This window comes from Chinchilla lanigera, unplaced genomic scaffold (genome assembly GCF_000276665.1).
Source record: "Chinchilla lanigera isolate Chin_1 unplaced genomic scaffold, ChiLan1.0 scaffold00083, whole genome shotgun sequence".
Classification (NCBI taxonomy): domain Eukaryota; kingdom Metazoa; phylum Chordata; class Mammalia; order Rodentia; family Chinchillidae; genus Chinchilla; species Chinchilla lanigera.
In genome coordinates, this window is record NW_004955484.1 from 3,025,012 (window position 1) to 3,039,117 (window position 14,106).

Here is a 14,106-nt window from a genome sequence, read left to right on the forward strand (position 1 = left end):
GTACTTGGAGTAGCTTGCCACTGCTGGGGCTAGTGACCTTGGCCCAGGAGAAGCTGTCACTGCTGCAGCCACAGCAGGCTGTCCCCACCGTCATACTGTGAGCAGGACTGAGCAGATATCCACCCTCAGCTGTGCCCACACCAAGACCAGTGCCGGGAGTGGTGGCTGGTGGCCTTGCATGTGGTGCTTGCAGGTAGGTACAAAAAGATCACCCCAAAAAAGTAACAGTAAAATGGTTCAGTGTAAGGGTGGATGTGGCTTCATCAAGAGACTGACGCCAAGGAAGATGTATTTGGAGGCTAGCCTGCCAGGAAGAACCCCAGGAGGTCCTTTCCCAGTGGAGGAGATGGAGACTGGAGTCTGATGTGAGGGAGAGGCAGCAAATGCAGCAGGCTCGGGGGGAGTTCAGCTCAAGGCAGAAAGTACACAGCAGGCCAGAGCCATCTTAGATGCTGTTCATATGGTAGGGCCCCTGCATGCAGTCAACAGAACGGCAGAACAGAGGCGTGGGGGACGGGCTGGGGGATCTGACAGCCCTCAAAAAGATGAACAAAGGGTGTGGAGCACAGCCTGCCAACCCGCTGTGCAGGGCGCTAATGACCCGCACAGGAAGAGCAAGGCAGACCAGTGAGGCATGATGTGTGGGCTGCAGACCATGATTCTACAGGGCCCCTCCTGGCCACTGTCAGCACACAGGACAGCAAAGAAGAGGATACAGAGACTCGAGGAGAGGAGACCCGAGATTAGCAGCCACCTCTACTACCCACGCAGGTGCTCAAGAACCCCAAACCGTAAGAGGGCGAAGAGACAAAAGCTGCCGGTCTGCCAGCTGAGAATCGTGAGGGCTCCCAAGGCTGAGCAGGGCAAGGCTGAGTGCGTGCCGTTCTACCTTGTCTCATCCGCCACCCAACAAGAAGGAACAAGTACGGAGTGAACACAAGATCGAAGCAGAAGACCTGAAATGCTGCTTTCTGCCCAGTGACCAGACAACTAGAACTATTTACACTGCCTCTGTCTGCAGCATGGAGTTTTTGTTATTTTTTACCTAAAGATACCTCTCAGTTAACAACACACACGGGTTTTTTTAAGCCTGTCTTTTCTCACTATACCTTTAAAGATTTTTAAATTTTTTTGTATCTGGTCAGGTTGAGAGTTTTCAGAACTTCATTTTAAATTTCTAATAAAAATTTAAAAGCCTAGCATGTAGTGCACGTAAGCCCAGCTATTGGGGGCTGAGAGAGGAGGATCATAAATCTGAGGCCAGCATGGGCAGTTAGTGAGATCTTGTTTCAAAAAAAAACCAAAAAGTAATAAGGGCTGAAGACGTAGCTAGAAAGTACATATGTATCTATCTACACATCTACATATACACGTATCTACGTTCTAAGTGGATTTTCAACTTTGTGGAAGGGTTGGCACCTCTAAACCTCAAATTGTTCGCGATCAACTGTACATATAAAAATGATCATCTTAACTGTCGTTAAGGGAGATGTTCAGCGGCATGAAGCACATTCACACAGTTGTGTAACTATGACACCATCGTTTCCAGAACTGTCTTACAGAACTGAAACTCTGTACCTACTGCACAGTGACTCCTCGGTCCCTCCTCTCCTGACAACTGCTGCTGTGCCTTCTGTCTCTAGGAATGTAACCATCCCAGGGACCTCACACATGCGGACTTATACAGTATTTTCGTCCCCTGGTGACTGGCTAACTTCATTTTTATTAGTACATAAAATTTTAAATAAAAACATATTACTCAGCTTGGTTGCCTCCCTCACTCCCCACACCTGGCTACTTCTAAACTTAAAATATACACTCAAAGGCCCAACACTGTTAATGAAAAAATACAAGCTCTATGGGTGACTCCAAAAAAGGAGTTCCCAAAACAGGTTCCAGAGTGACATTTCTGGAATATTGGCAGAACTTCTCATGGTGACTTCTTCAAAAGAGGTAACTCAAATTATTTAATATATATCATTAATATTATACATATAAACTGTATCTCTCATTACTAACACTATAGACTAACTATATTACACAAGGTACTAACATCAGCTAACCCTAGCCAGGCAAAGGCCCACAAGCTACTGTGTTCAGAGCTGATGTGGTGTGAGACTTACTTCCCAGCCCCGCCACCGAAGGACAGGCCAGCAGAGTTCATCCCCGCCAGGACGAAGTAGCCACTGACCACAGGGGACTCGCCCATGATGCACCTCATGTCCGGCGTGAAGGTCTCGGGGCAGTTCACGAGCTTCATGATCTCCAGTGTCTCCAATTCTGGCATCCGACGCAGGAGGGAACTCAACAGGGGCTCTGAGTGATAAAAACAAACCCATTACAGTCCTCAGCTTTAGGGAGTTTAGAAACTTGTTTCAAGCCCTTACACTTCTCAGAAAATCTCTTGGAAGAAATTTTTCTAAGAGTGAGTTGAGCCTTTCATCAAAAGAAGAAAGCCTGATGAAACTGCAGGACACCTGAAAAATGCTTGCCATAAAAACAGAAAAACATTCTGTAGAAAGGAAAGGCAGTGTAGGACAGCAAGTAATACGTGGGGGTGGAGACAGTAATCTCAAAGGACAGCAGGAATGGGAAGGCTCTTATATGGCATCTGAAGAACTTTAATGAAAAACAGTGTTTCTAGCCAGGTATGGTGGTGTAAACCCATAATCCCAGCCTGCTGAGAGGTTGAGGCAGGGAGATCCCAAGTTGGAACCCAGCCTGGGCAATTTAGCAACATCCTGTCTAAAAACAAAAAAAACAAAAAAAAAAAAAACCAAGCTGGGCGCACACCTATAATCCCAGCACTCGAGAGGCTAAGATAGGAGTATTGCTATGAGTTCGAGACCAGCCTGGGATACAAAGTGAGTTAAGGCCAGCCTGAACTGCATAGTGAAACCCTGTCTCAAAAAAGGCAATCAATCAAACAAACAATAGAAAAGGGTCAAAGATGTAGCTGTGTGAAGGCCCTCAGTTCAATCTCCAGTATAAAACAAAAAGAAGCTGGGCATGGTGGTGCATGCCTGTAATCCCAGCACTCAGGAGGCTGAGGCAGGAGGATCACTGTGAACTCGAGACCAGCCTGGGTTACAAAGTGAGTTCAAGGCCAATCTAAACTGCATAGTGAGACCCTGTCTCAAAACAGACAAAAAAAAAAAAAAAAAAAAAAAAAAAAAAAAAAGATGAACTATTTTTGAAAAATATAACATCTTAACAAATAAAAGGCATTATTTTTGTTTTGAGACAGGATATCACTATGTAATTCAGGCTGGCCTTGAACTCACCATGCCCAGCTGACACTGATTATTGTTATCGTCTACTTCACATACCAAAGTGATCCCAGTCTTCCTGTAGATTCTGAATTTCCAGCTGGTTCTTGCCCTCAGTAAAAATAGGTTTCGGGTTCTTCTCAAAGCCCCCAGACAAGATGCCACCCTGCCAGTTCCGAATATAAATTCTTCCATCAGGGTCCACGACAGCTGAGGACAAGAAATGGCAAGGGAGTGGAGGTACAAGAGAAAAACAAGGATTTAGCGGCAACCAGCTTTCTAAATGGTCAGAAACAAAACATAACACCCGCAACAGTTTTACTAACGAAATGACATTAAATCCGTGCGGGCATCTATTAGCTTTCACACACCTTTGGAGGTCTGGGGAGGATCATCCCACGCAGGTTTACAGAGGACATGGGTTCTCCGACTGTCTCTGCCCTTATGAGGAACTAGACACTTTGCCAAGCCCTCACTCCTGTACTACCGGACTGCCACTGTGCCAAGCGAGTCTCACGGGCAGGGGGACTGCAGAGCCCCTCAGAGATCTAAGACCCTCCACATGACATCATAACCCTCTTCTCCAGCACTTTGAGCCACTCAACTGCCCCAGTTTATGATTTACCTCCAACGTTTCTACATCTGATAGCATTCCAATTAAAAACTCAAAGTTACATCCCAAATTGTCTCAGTGACTTGTTTGGAATTAAAATTAAGCTGGCAAAAAACAAAAGCAAAAAATTGCTTAGTGGCATACCCGCGTGGGCCATCCTTTCACAGTGTTATCAGAGGAAAGTTAGAACTGGGTCCACCTCCCTGTAACATGCTCCAGAAGACTTTTAGGTATGATCTGTCCTTAGCTGAAAGTCTTCCTTTTCAGAGGACAGGACACTAGCAAGGAGATAGGATTGTAAAAAAGTACAAGTCCTCACTTGGTGTGTTGTTCTGCAGAGGGGTCTCCAAGGGGCGAGTCAGAAGGTAGAAGTGTTCGCAGGCATGTAACGGGATACTAACCGGCTCCTCGTTGGACAGACCCAGCTCGTATGCCCACTACAAATGGACAGGTTGATTGTGGGTGGGAAGAGGAACAGAAACACAAATGAGCAAGTCCAGCCTCTTGAAAAGAGATTAATTTCAAGCGGCTTCTGTGTGCTCTTGCTACAGTGGCAGCGTGGAAAGCCAAGATTTAGCCTGCTTTACTTAGTTCAAGTATTTGGGTGGGGAGCAACACTATACTTTTTAAAACCTAAAAATGATTTTAATCAAAGGAAGACAGACAAGACAAGCCAGTCAAAGGAGACCCTTTTAATAAATCACCTGTTCTCAACTATAAGCCCCAAACACCAATCACTAAATGAACTCCACATAGCAAAAACTACTTTTTAGGTCACCTTAAGACGACAGAGTGGAGGGAAGGGACCAGTCTGCCCCAGAAGTTGAAGAAGTTTAGTATACTAGAAACAGAAACCATGGTCCGGAATAAATAAAATAACCTAGTATGCTATCTGCGAGGTTTAGAATGAACCATAAAACCACAGAAAGACTCGAAAGGTCAGAAGTGGTGAAGAGGCTGAGACAGGAGGATCAAAGTTTGAGGCCATGGGGACAGAGCTCAGTGCTCCCTGGGTTCGATCCTCAGTACTGAAGATAAAAAAAATTTAAAAAACACACCTCTACACCAAAAAAATCCAAGTTAAATAAGAAAACAAACAACCCAGTATTGCTGTTAACCTACCTGACCAGCACAGTTGACAAAATACTGGCATTCAATCTGTCCTTTATCTGTCTCCACACCAGTCACTTGACCTTTTTTGACCATTACATGAAGAACACTTGTTCGGTCATAAATCTGAACACCTGTCCCAAGGTAAGGAGAGTTGGTACATCATCTGCTGTCCAAATTAAGACATCCACAGCACAGTCTCTACCCAAAGAAACTCTGAAACAGGTCAGTGTTTTAGTCCCCAAAACAAAAGCCCCCAGGAATTATGTCCTGACATGGTGTAAATACATATTGGCCAAGACTGAAAATATCATGTTAAGAACAGACTTGATGGACAACCCACTCAGGCCCCCTTCTGTCTCTCTCTTGGACAGAAGCTTTCTTTCCTTCAATAAATATATTCTGCTCTTAAAAAAGTAAAATAAAATAAAAAGAACAGACTTGAATAAACAGTAAATTCTGAGGGCCCTCAAATACAGAACAGGGGAAAGAGAGTCCAAATAGGTGTCCTTAAACCTAATTTGTCCACATCATGAATCAGCTTATCCACATCAACTTTTTAGTGACCCCCTGGCCACTAGTAAGTCTCCCCTCATTTATTCCAACTCTGGGGCACAATTTCCAGGTATGTTTTAACCTTGGAGCATCTCTAGCCCAGCAGATGGGCGATTCCCCTAAATCTGAGATGCATTTTTTTTTTTTTTTTTTTTTTCCTGGAGACAGGGTCTCACCATGCAGTTCAGGCTGGCCTTGAGCTCACTTTGTAGCCCAGGCTGGTCTCGAACTCACAACGATCCTCCTGCCTCAGCCTCCTGAGTGCTGGGATTACAGGCATGCGCCACCACGCCCGTCTGAGATGCATTAATTAGCATAAAAGTAGTCCCTGAAAAATGTGGTCATAAGGAAAAATGATTAACAGATACTATATTTAAAAACTGTGAGCTCCAGTACGCAAAAACAGGAGGCTGAATACCCCAATGAAGATACTTTCTTCAACTTATGTTGGTGTCACTGTGTACTATAGACATTTTCTTAAATAACCTCTTCCTTCCAAATTCGTTAGGAAAACGCAAAAGCCCGCTCACCATTCTGGGAGGCAGCACTTGCCAGGGCCAGAGCCACGTCGGCGGAGGACACCACCGCATCCTCAGGAACGTGCATGGCCCCCACCAGGTCGTGCATGTTGAGGAAAGGGTGCAGTTCGGCCACTTTCTTGGGGGAGATGATCTCAGACGGGATCCCTATAACACTGCCACAGAACACAAGGGAACAATGACATGCATGGGCCCTTTGGCAGAAGTCACTTTGGTGAAGTCAGGACAGGCCATCTAGCCTCTTACGTACTTCAGTCTTGAGTTGATACGCTTCAGGGAGATCAGCCGGTCTTGCGTTTGGGCCAGAAAAACTGAGCCTGTCCTTACATAACCTGAAAGAAGAATCAGAGAATTGAGACCACATGAAGGTACACTGGGATCCCCTTGATTACAGGCTGGACCTGTTGTGAATCCCAGCCACGTGAGTCAGCTTCCTCCGAGCGTCTAAGTGAAAATCCGCACCAGATGCATGAACACTCTCAGCTTTTGATACACGACCACTGTTACACTTAGGTCAGTGACAATCCTAAAATGTAATGGGTCCTAGTTCTTATAAAGAAAACGAACCCATCAGATAGCTTAAACAGTTAGGATAATTTAAGTAATTTCTTAATTTCTCGTGAAATCTGCAGATAAATATGCCCTTCACTGACATGATGACAAGGTCCCAGTTTGAAGGAACTGAATCTTAGAGCCTGGTTTTTAGAAACAGTAGATCTACCAGCCTCAGCCCGTGACCTGTGCTAACCACACTGAATTTTACTTTAAGACAGGCAAAGCGTTCAGCAGCTGTTTTCTTTCCTATCAACGATTACAGAGGTAATTACCACTGCCTAAGAATCTATACAATACACTAAGTCTCTGACTTATGAACAAGTTCCGTTCCGGGAGAACATTTGTCAGTCAGATTCCTTTGTAAGTCCAACACAGTGAGTCCTTCACACCCTTGACACAAATATACAATGTATACTGCTGTGCGCTTCCTAGCAGTCACATCACCACAGCTTTTCCTCTGGCTTCCAGACATCCTGGGCTCCGACTGAGCACTGTGCTATTGCACTGTACAGTAAGCACATAGCAGCGCAGCGGTGACAACGTCTGGCAGACACATGGGCTCCTTCCATGATCCGGTCACATCTACAAATGTTTGTAATGCAAGGTCTGTTTGTCTCTGTGAAAGTTTACAACTCGAATATTTGTAAGTCAAGGCCTTACTGTACACTATATCGCTAAACAACACATTACCTAAATCACAATCCATATTTAGACTTCATTGATTGTCCTAGTGACGTCCTTTAGTGTTTTTCTGGCTTCAGCCCAGGATCCAGGGTATGAGCAGGCACACACTTAGTTGTCTTTTCACTTTAATCTTCAGCGTGAAACAATTCATTTCTTTTTGTCTTTGTTGACCTTCCCCCACCTCCCCACCCCTACCCCTTCACCCCCCACCCCCCACCCGCGTCCATACTAGGGACTAAACCCAGGGCCTCTGCACTCAAGTATATTCCCCAAGCCTTTTAAAATTTTTGAGACAGGGACTCACTAAGTCACTAAGCTGCCTAGGCTAGGCTCAAACTTGTGGTCCTTTTGCCTCAGCCTGCCAGACTTGTGTGTTTACAGGCCTGTGCCACCAGACTCAGTTTGTGTTGTTTTGTTTTGTTGAGATAGCATCTTGCTACGTAGTTCAGCCAGGCCTTGGCTTTGAACTTACTTTGTAGCCCAAACTGGTCTCAAACTCATGGCAATCCTCCTGCCTCAGCCTTCCAAGTGCTGTGATTACAGGCATGTGCCACCACACCGGGCTATTGTGCATCTTTTTTTTTTTTAACCCATTTTAATTTTTTATTTGCATTTTTGAGACAGGGTCTCACTGTGTAGCCCAAGCTGGCTTGGAACTGGTGATCCGCCTGCCTCAGCCTCTGGAGTGCTGATGTTACAGGTACACACCATCATGCCTGGCTAATTTTATTTTTTGTAGTGCTGAGAATCAAATGACAGAGGATCAAATGACAGCCCAGTGTATTCTAGGAAAATGCTCTATTATAAACCACACCCCGGGGCTGGGGATTTAGCTCAGTGGCACAGCGCCTGCCCGGCAAGCGCAAGGTCATGAGTTTGATTCCTGGTACCAGAAGAAAAACAAAAAAAAAAACAAAACAAAATAAACCACACCCCAACAGCCCCCCACACACACCTTGATACCTCCCACTTAACCCTTTTACATAGTCCCTCATCTTGATCCCCTTTCTAAGGTAACTGTTCCATGACTCCAGCCAGATCCTCTCCCAGCCCCTTGCCGCATCCCCTCCCACCTGTTCACCTCCCTAGCCATCTCTCTCCTCATTGTGAGGCTCTCACAGGCAGGCATTCAAACAGCTGCACCACTAACATATGGTCCCAACAGAACTGACCCCCGAGGAGGCTGAGCTCATGTTCAGTTCTAGTTCTGACGGCTGAGCAGCACTGGCCAGGCTGTAGCCACTTCATGGGACTGCTGTAAAAAGTGTCATCACATGTGGGTGGCTGAACACAACAAAAACATCAGTTCATAAGTCTGAAATCAAGGTGTTCACCCACACGGTTGGTTCCTTCTTACGAATACAGAGGATGAATCCACCTTGTACCCTCCTGCTAGCTTCTGGTGGTGGCTGTGGGCAATCCTTCCACATTGTGACTTCATCTTAACAAGATTACATTTGCAGACCCTGACAGCCAAGATATGGGAATCACCAAGCACCTCTTCCAAGTCATACAGGGTCAGAGCCGTGATTCAATCAGGCAGCCTGGCTCAGCAACTGAGTTTAGCACAACCTCCAGGTTTCCCACTCTGATTCCAACAGGGTGAGCATGCTGCCCTTAAGCACGTGCCCTGTCACGTTGCGGATGATGGAGCGGCTCGTGTCATCCATGAATTCCATGTGTACCTGTGTGCACTGTCCCTGCGAGCCGGTCCTGCCCAGCACACTGACAATTTTAGCCAGCTTGATGGGCTGCATACAACTTGTATCCATGATGGCAACTGAAAATGGTCCGGCGAAGATTGTGCACTTTAAAATGGTAATACTTGCTTGAAATGATTATGATGGAGGTTAGACGGTGTAGCTTACAGTTCTCCCATCTTCCCAATGTAGTTTTTGTTTATCAATATGGACTTCTGGGTTCCTATTGTGTACACTGTGATAATCCACTGCTCTCATCTATTTTCTCGCTCAAATGATCCCAGACTTGCCCACCGGGAGTGCCCTCCAGCCGGCTCCTCTGAACCTCTGACACGGCCCCATCACTTCCTTCCTTGCTGGCACAGCAAGATGTTCCAGGCTCATTACTCCATCTTTCTTCACCCTGGCCAGGAACCAGTCACTTCTTTAAGCAGCTTCCGCTTTATCCTCTCTGTGTTTCTATTTTGCAAAAAGAAGTGGACATTGATTGTGTAGGGGGCGAAGGTTCTGGTGCTGGGGATCAAACCCCACTAAACACACCCTAACTCCTCTTTGTGTATTTTCTTATTTTTTCCTGATTTAACGGTATATCACAGAAATCACTCCACAGCAGTTCAGAGACAGCCTCATTCTTTTTTCACCTACCTAGTAGTCTTGTGTGTAACGTACCATTTTATGAACTAACCTGCATTCAATTTTGTAGCTTACGTGTACAATTAAATGTTATAATAGTCTGTATTTATACTTTTGTACAAAACATTAGGTAAAAAAATGAGATCTATAACATGCTTAATACATTTCAGTTTTTAAAAAATGAACCTATATAAGATACATAAAAAAAGAAGCCAAGCCCAGTGCAGTGGCACACACCTGTAATTCCAGCACTCAGGAGGCTGAGGCAGGAGGATTGCTGTGAGTTTGAGACCAGCCTGGGTTACAAAGTGAGCTCAAGTCCCACCTGAACTACGTAACGGGACCCTGTCTCAAAAAAATTTTTTTTGGTTTGGACTGGGAATGTAATTCAGTTCAAAGGCCCTCCATTCAATCATCAGTACCACACACACAAAAAAAGGCGGTAACAATTCTCATGGTAGTGCACAGGTACACAGCGCTAGTTAACAGAGAACAAGAACGCTCTGTCACTGAAGCCCCCAGGCTCTCACTGTGTCATGGTCAGAGGATGAGGGAGACAAATACGGACAATACCTTTACATTCCCTTGCCAGACTTCCTAACAGCTCCTCATCCCCACCCCGCACTTGTCCCACAAGCGTCAAAAACAATCAGGACAAATCAAGGGTTCTAGGCTGTGACCCAGAACTAAGACCAGGCTAGTTAGTCTATCTCAGAAGAAGGCTATGACCCAGACCCCTTGGAAATGGAGCCAAGTGAGTAATGCCAAGCTCAGTAAAACACCAATTATGAACCAGTAGACAGGAAGTCAGCTGTACTACCTCTAGGCCATTTTGTGGACTCTCTTCTAGCTCAAAGCCTGGCTGATATAATAATTCAAGCACCCTGTTGCCATCAAACTCAATCTAACCAAAAGGGACTATTTCCCTCCTGCCCAGGCTACAGCAGGCATCTTCCCCAAACACTCAACCCAGCAGAACCACTTTACTAAATTCCCTCCAGAGCTCTTGTCTCAAGAGGAAGTGAAACCACGTTCAATGACACCGCAGGGCATCCTCTGATGCCACCACCAGAGGGCAGGGAGCAGGGGCAGGCAAGGCAAAGTGGTTTCATCAACCAAGAGAGTGGGTGGGCATGGCTCTGGCTTCTGGCTAATCCACCACCTTGCAACAAACTGACAGACCCTCTTTCCCCTTATGATCAAATGGAATCACACTACTGATTAGCATTCCTGTTCCTGAAATAGTTCCTACTTAGCCCAGTGCCATGGATGTATGTACGTACCAGGAATTGAACTCAGGACTTTGTGCTTGCCAGGCAGGCACTTATGCTGCTGGGCTATATTCCTGGCCCTATTTTTGCCTTTTTTGAGACAAGGTCTCTCTATGCAGTTCAGGCTGGCCTCGAGCTCACCTTGTAGCCCAGGCTGGCCATGAACTTGAAATGATCCTCCTGCTTCAGTCTCCCGAGTGCTGGGATTACAGGCATGTGTCACCATGCCCAGTTTCCCAGTGCTATTTACCTTATAGTAATTCTCTTTGCCTTTCCCTTCTAATTACATAAATAACAAGAAACATATGTCTGTGTTTTATAATGGTAATCAGAACTTTAGTGGGTTAAACTATGACATAACTGTCAAATACCTGAACTTAAGTTCTCCTCTTTGTTTAGGAACTAACTGATGCTATTTTCTACACTTGTTTTTGTTTTTTCGTGGATTTTTTTTTTTTTTTTTTTTATACCGGGAATCGAACTCATAACCTCACGCTTGCCAAGCAGGCACTTATGCTGCTGAGCTGTATCCTCGGCCATCTTCTATACTTAAATGACTAAAATATGTAGGAAATGGCCCAGGAATTATAGGAGTTGGAGGCTCTAGGTTCAACCCCCAGAACCAAGGGAAAAAAAAAGAATTATAGGACCTAAAAATGATCTGGGACACTAATTAGGTCCCCTCTTTTTTTTTTTTTTTTGTACCAGGACTTGAACTCAGGACCTTGTGCTCTCCACATGGGCACTGTTTCACGAGCTACATCCCCAACCTGGATCCCCTCATTTTACAGACAAGGAAACTGAAGACAGCTCAGCAACCTATGTGACTTGTCCATGGTAAGACCCTGGCTGGCAGCAGAGTCTGAACTAAAACCCAGGTCTCAAGGACCAAACCACAGGCAAACCCAGTGTAAGACTAGATGTCGTAAATACTGAGCTTGGGGTCAGTAAACAGCACATCACCTGCTTACCTGTTTGGATCCCTGTTTCTTGCTCTAGTTGTTGGTAGAGTTTGTTTGAATAGTCTGCCATCTTCTGCTCGATGGTCAAGTGCCTGGCAGTGCTCAAGATGCCAGCACAGAACCTGGTAGAGCCAGCAGCCAGCCTAGAGGATGGGTGCAAAATGCGATTAGGTATACCCAGATATCTGTGAATACAAGTTCAAGGGTCCTCATTACAATATTATCTGTAACATCAAAAGATGGAAACAGGCCTAGGGATACAATTCACTTGCTTAGCATCCATGAAGCCTGGGTTCAATCCCCGGAACCACACCCAAAAGAAAGGGAGAGAAAGTAGGAGGGAGGAAAAAAGAAAACAAGACAAAGAAAGAAAAAGACAGAAAGAAACTTAAATGTACACTGAGGTGGGGTTGATAAAATTTTGGAGATTATGTACACAATGGAATACTATTCAGAAAAAAAGAGAGCAAGGGAGCTTCTTCTACACCAACAGGGGATACTCATAATGAAAAAAGGAAAGCGAAGAACAGTGTTTAAGGTCTGTTACAGTTCATATAAAAGAGAGGAAAATAAATGAATACCCATATACAAAGACACATGCCAACCCATAAACATCTGCTTATTCTGTTTACATAGGGAATGTACCTGGAACTTAACTTGCCTCTAGGGTAGGAAACTTGGAAGTCAGAGGTCAGGATGGCAGGGAGATTTTTTTCCCTCTACACTCTACATATTTTCAATTCCGAACCATATAAATGTATTGCCTACCCAAAAACAAAATCTAAACTGAAAAAATGTTCTCCAGTTTGTGGTAGGCAATAGAACACAGAAAGCCTCAGTAATGCTTGAGCCCAAACACCTAGCTGTGCAAAGCATTTACACATCAGGTTAGGGGGTGAGTGGTGAGCAGGTCTTTTCTTCCAAATTACTTAGCCCTCAGCGAGCGACCACCTGTGTTGGTGCTATTGGAGTTTAATGAGTTTATTCTTAAAAGTTCTGCTTCCTGTGTCAGATTATCAGATCCCTAAAGAAAGACACATTTCCTGGGGGGCAGTGGCACAATCCTGTAATCCCAGCTACACAGGAGGGTGAGACAGGAGGACAGCAAATCTAAGGCTGGCCTGGACAAATACTGTTTAAAATTCTACACAAAAAAGGGTGCTGGGAGGCTCAGAGTGGAGGTGCACGCCTGTAATCTCAGCACTCGCGACGCTGAGGCAGGAGGATCATTGCAAGTTTGAGGCCAGCATGGGCTACAAAGTGAGCTCAAGGCCAGCCTGAACTGTACAGTAAGACCCTCTCTCACAAAGACAAGAAAAAAAAAATGCAGCTACTGGGGATATAGCTCAGGAGTAGAGTCCTTGGCAAGCATGCATAAGGCTCTGGGTTCAATCCCTAGTACTAAGAGGAAAAAAAAAAAAAAAGACAAACTAGGCATGGGCACACCACCTGTAATCCCAGCACTCAAAGGGCTAAGCAGGGGGACTGAGTTTGAGGCCAGCCTAGGTTATCCAGAGAGGTCAAGGCCAGCCTTTATTACATGGCAACGCTTCTATCATCTGACTAATGGGTGGCCACAATGCAGAGCTGTACCTGGAAAGGGAGCTTGTCTCTCTCAGGCCAGCACCTGTTTATCAGCCCTGACAGTGGCTCTCAGCCTGGGGTAGACCTTAGAGCCCCTTGGGAAGCTCCTGAACATACTGATGCTGGACCTCACCGCCACAGATTCTGGTTTGTTCTGGGAATATGAATGCGTTCCAAGCTCCCCAGGTGACTCTAATGTGCAGTTAACATTCCGAACCACCCTACAAGGGAGAGCAGTGGTGACAGAGAAGAGGGACAATGACTGGGTTGCTTTTTAAAAAAAAAATTTTATTGTAACAAAAAAGATCCAAGAAACAAACAAACAAAAAATCCAAAAAACAAAATTCCAAAACAATATGATAGGAGGGTAACAATGGTTAATACTTTGCATATCTTAGTTATCTTAGTTACTCAGAGTACAAGATATCAGTATTTAATTGTCCAAACAATATTAGCACAGACCTACCTTTTCAGTGAACTGAGAGAAATTAGTAGTGTAACTATTTTAACTATCTTTTGTTTATTTATTTATTTATTTATTTGTTCTTTTGCTTTTTCCATTCCTTCTTTCTTCCATTCACCACATCTGACTCAGTCTTTCTCTTACTTTGTCAAATCCTTTTTTTTTTTT

The 14,106-nt window shown here is 44.9% G+C and overlaps 1 protein-coding gene and 1 long non-coding RNA gene across 2 annotated transcripts in view; one reads left to right on the top strand and one right to left on the bottom strand.

The window, feature by feature from the left end:
* Pdpr (pyruvate dehydrogenase phosphatase regulatory subunit) overlaps positions 1-14,106 on the bottom strand; it is a gene marked incomplete at its 5' end in the record, with an annotated part of 36,626 nt that overhangs the window by 17,577 nt on the left and 4,943 nt on the right. Inside the window, 7 exon segments of the mRNA XM_005403465.2 lie at positions 2,124-2,316; positions 3,330-3,479; positions 4,202-4,319; positions 5,005-5,126; positions 6,078-6,241; positions 6,337-6,418; positions 11,901-12,034. Coding sequence (XP_005403522.1) covers positions 2,124-2,316; positions 3,330-3,479; positions 4,202-4,319; positions 5,005-5,126; positions 6,078-6,241; positions 6,337-6,418; positions 11,901-12,034 — 963 coding nt within the window.
* Positions 6,430-14,106, top strand: part of LOC102026978 — an 11,966-nt gene continuing 4,289 nt past the window's right edge. The window contains exons 1-2 of the long non-coding RNA XR_263879.1: positions 6,430-7,245; positions 11,638-11,766. This is a non-coding gene — a long non-coding RNA (uncharacterized LOC102026978). The remainder of the gene's footprint in view (positions 7,246-11,637; positions 11,767-14,106) is intronic.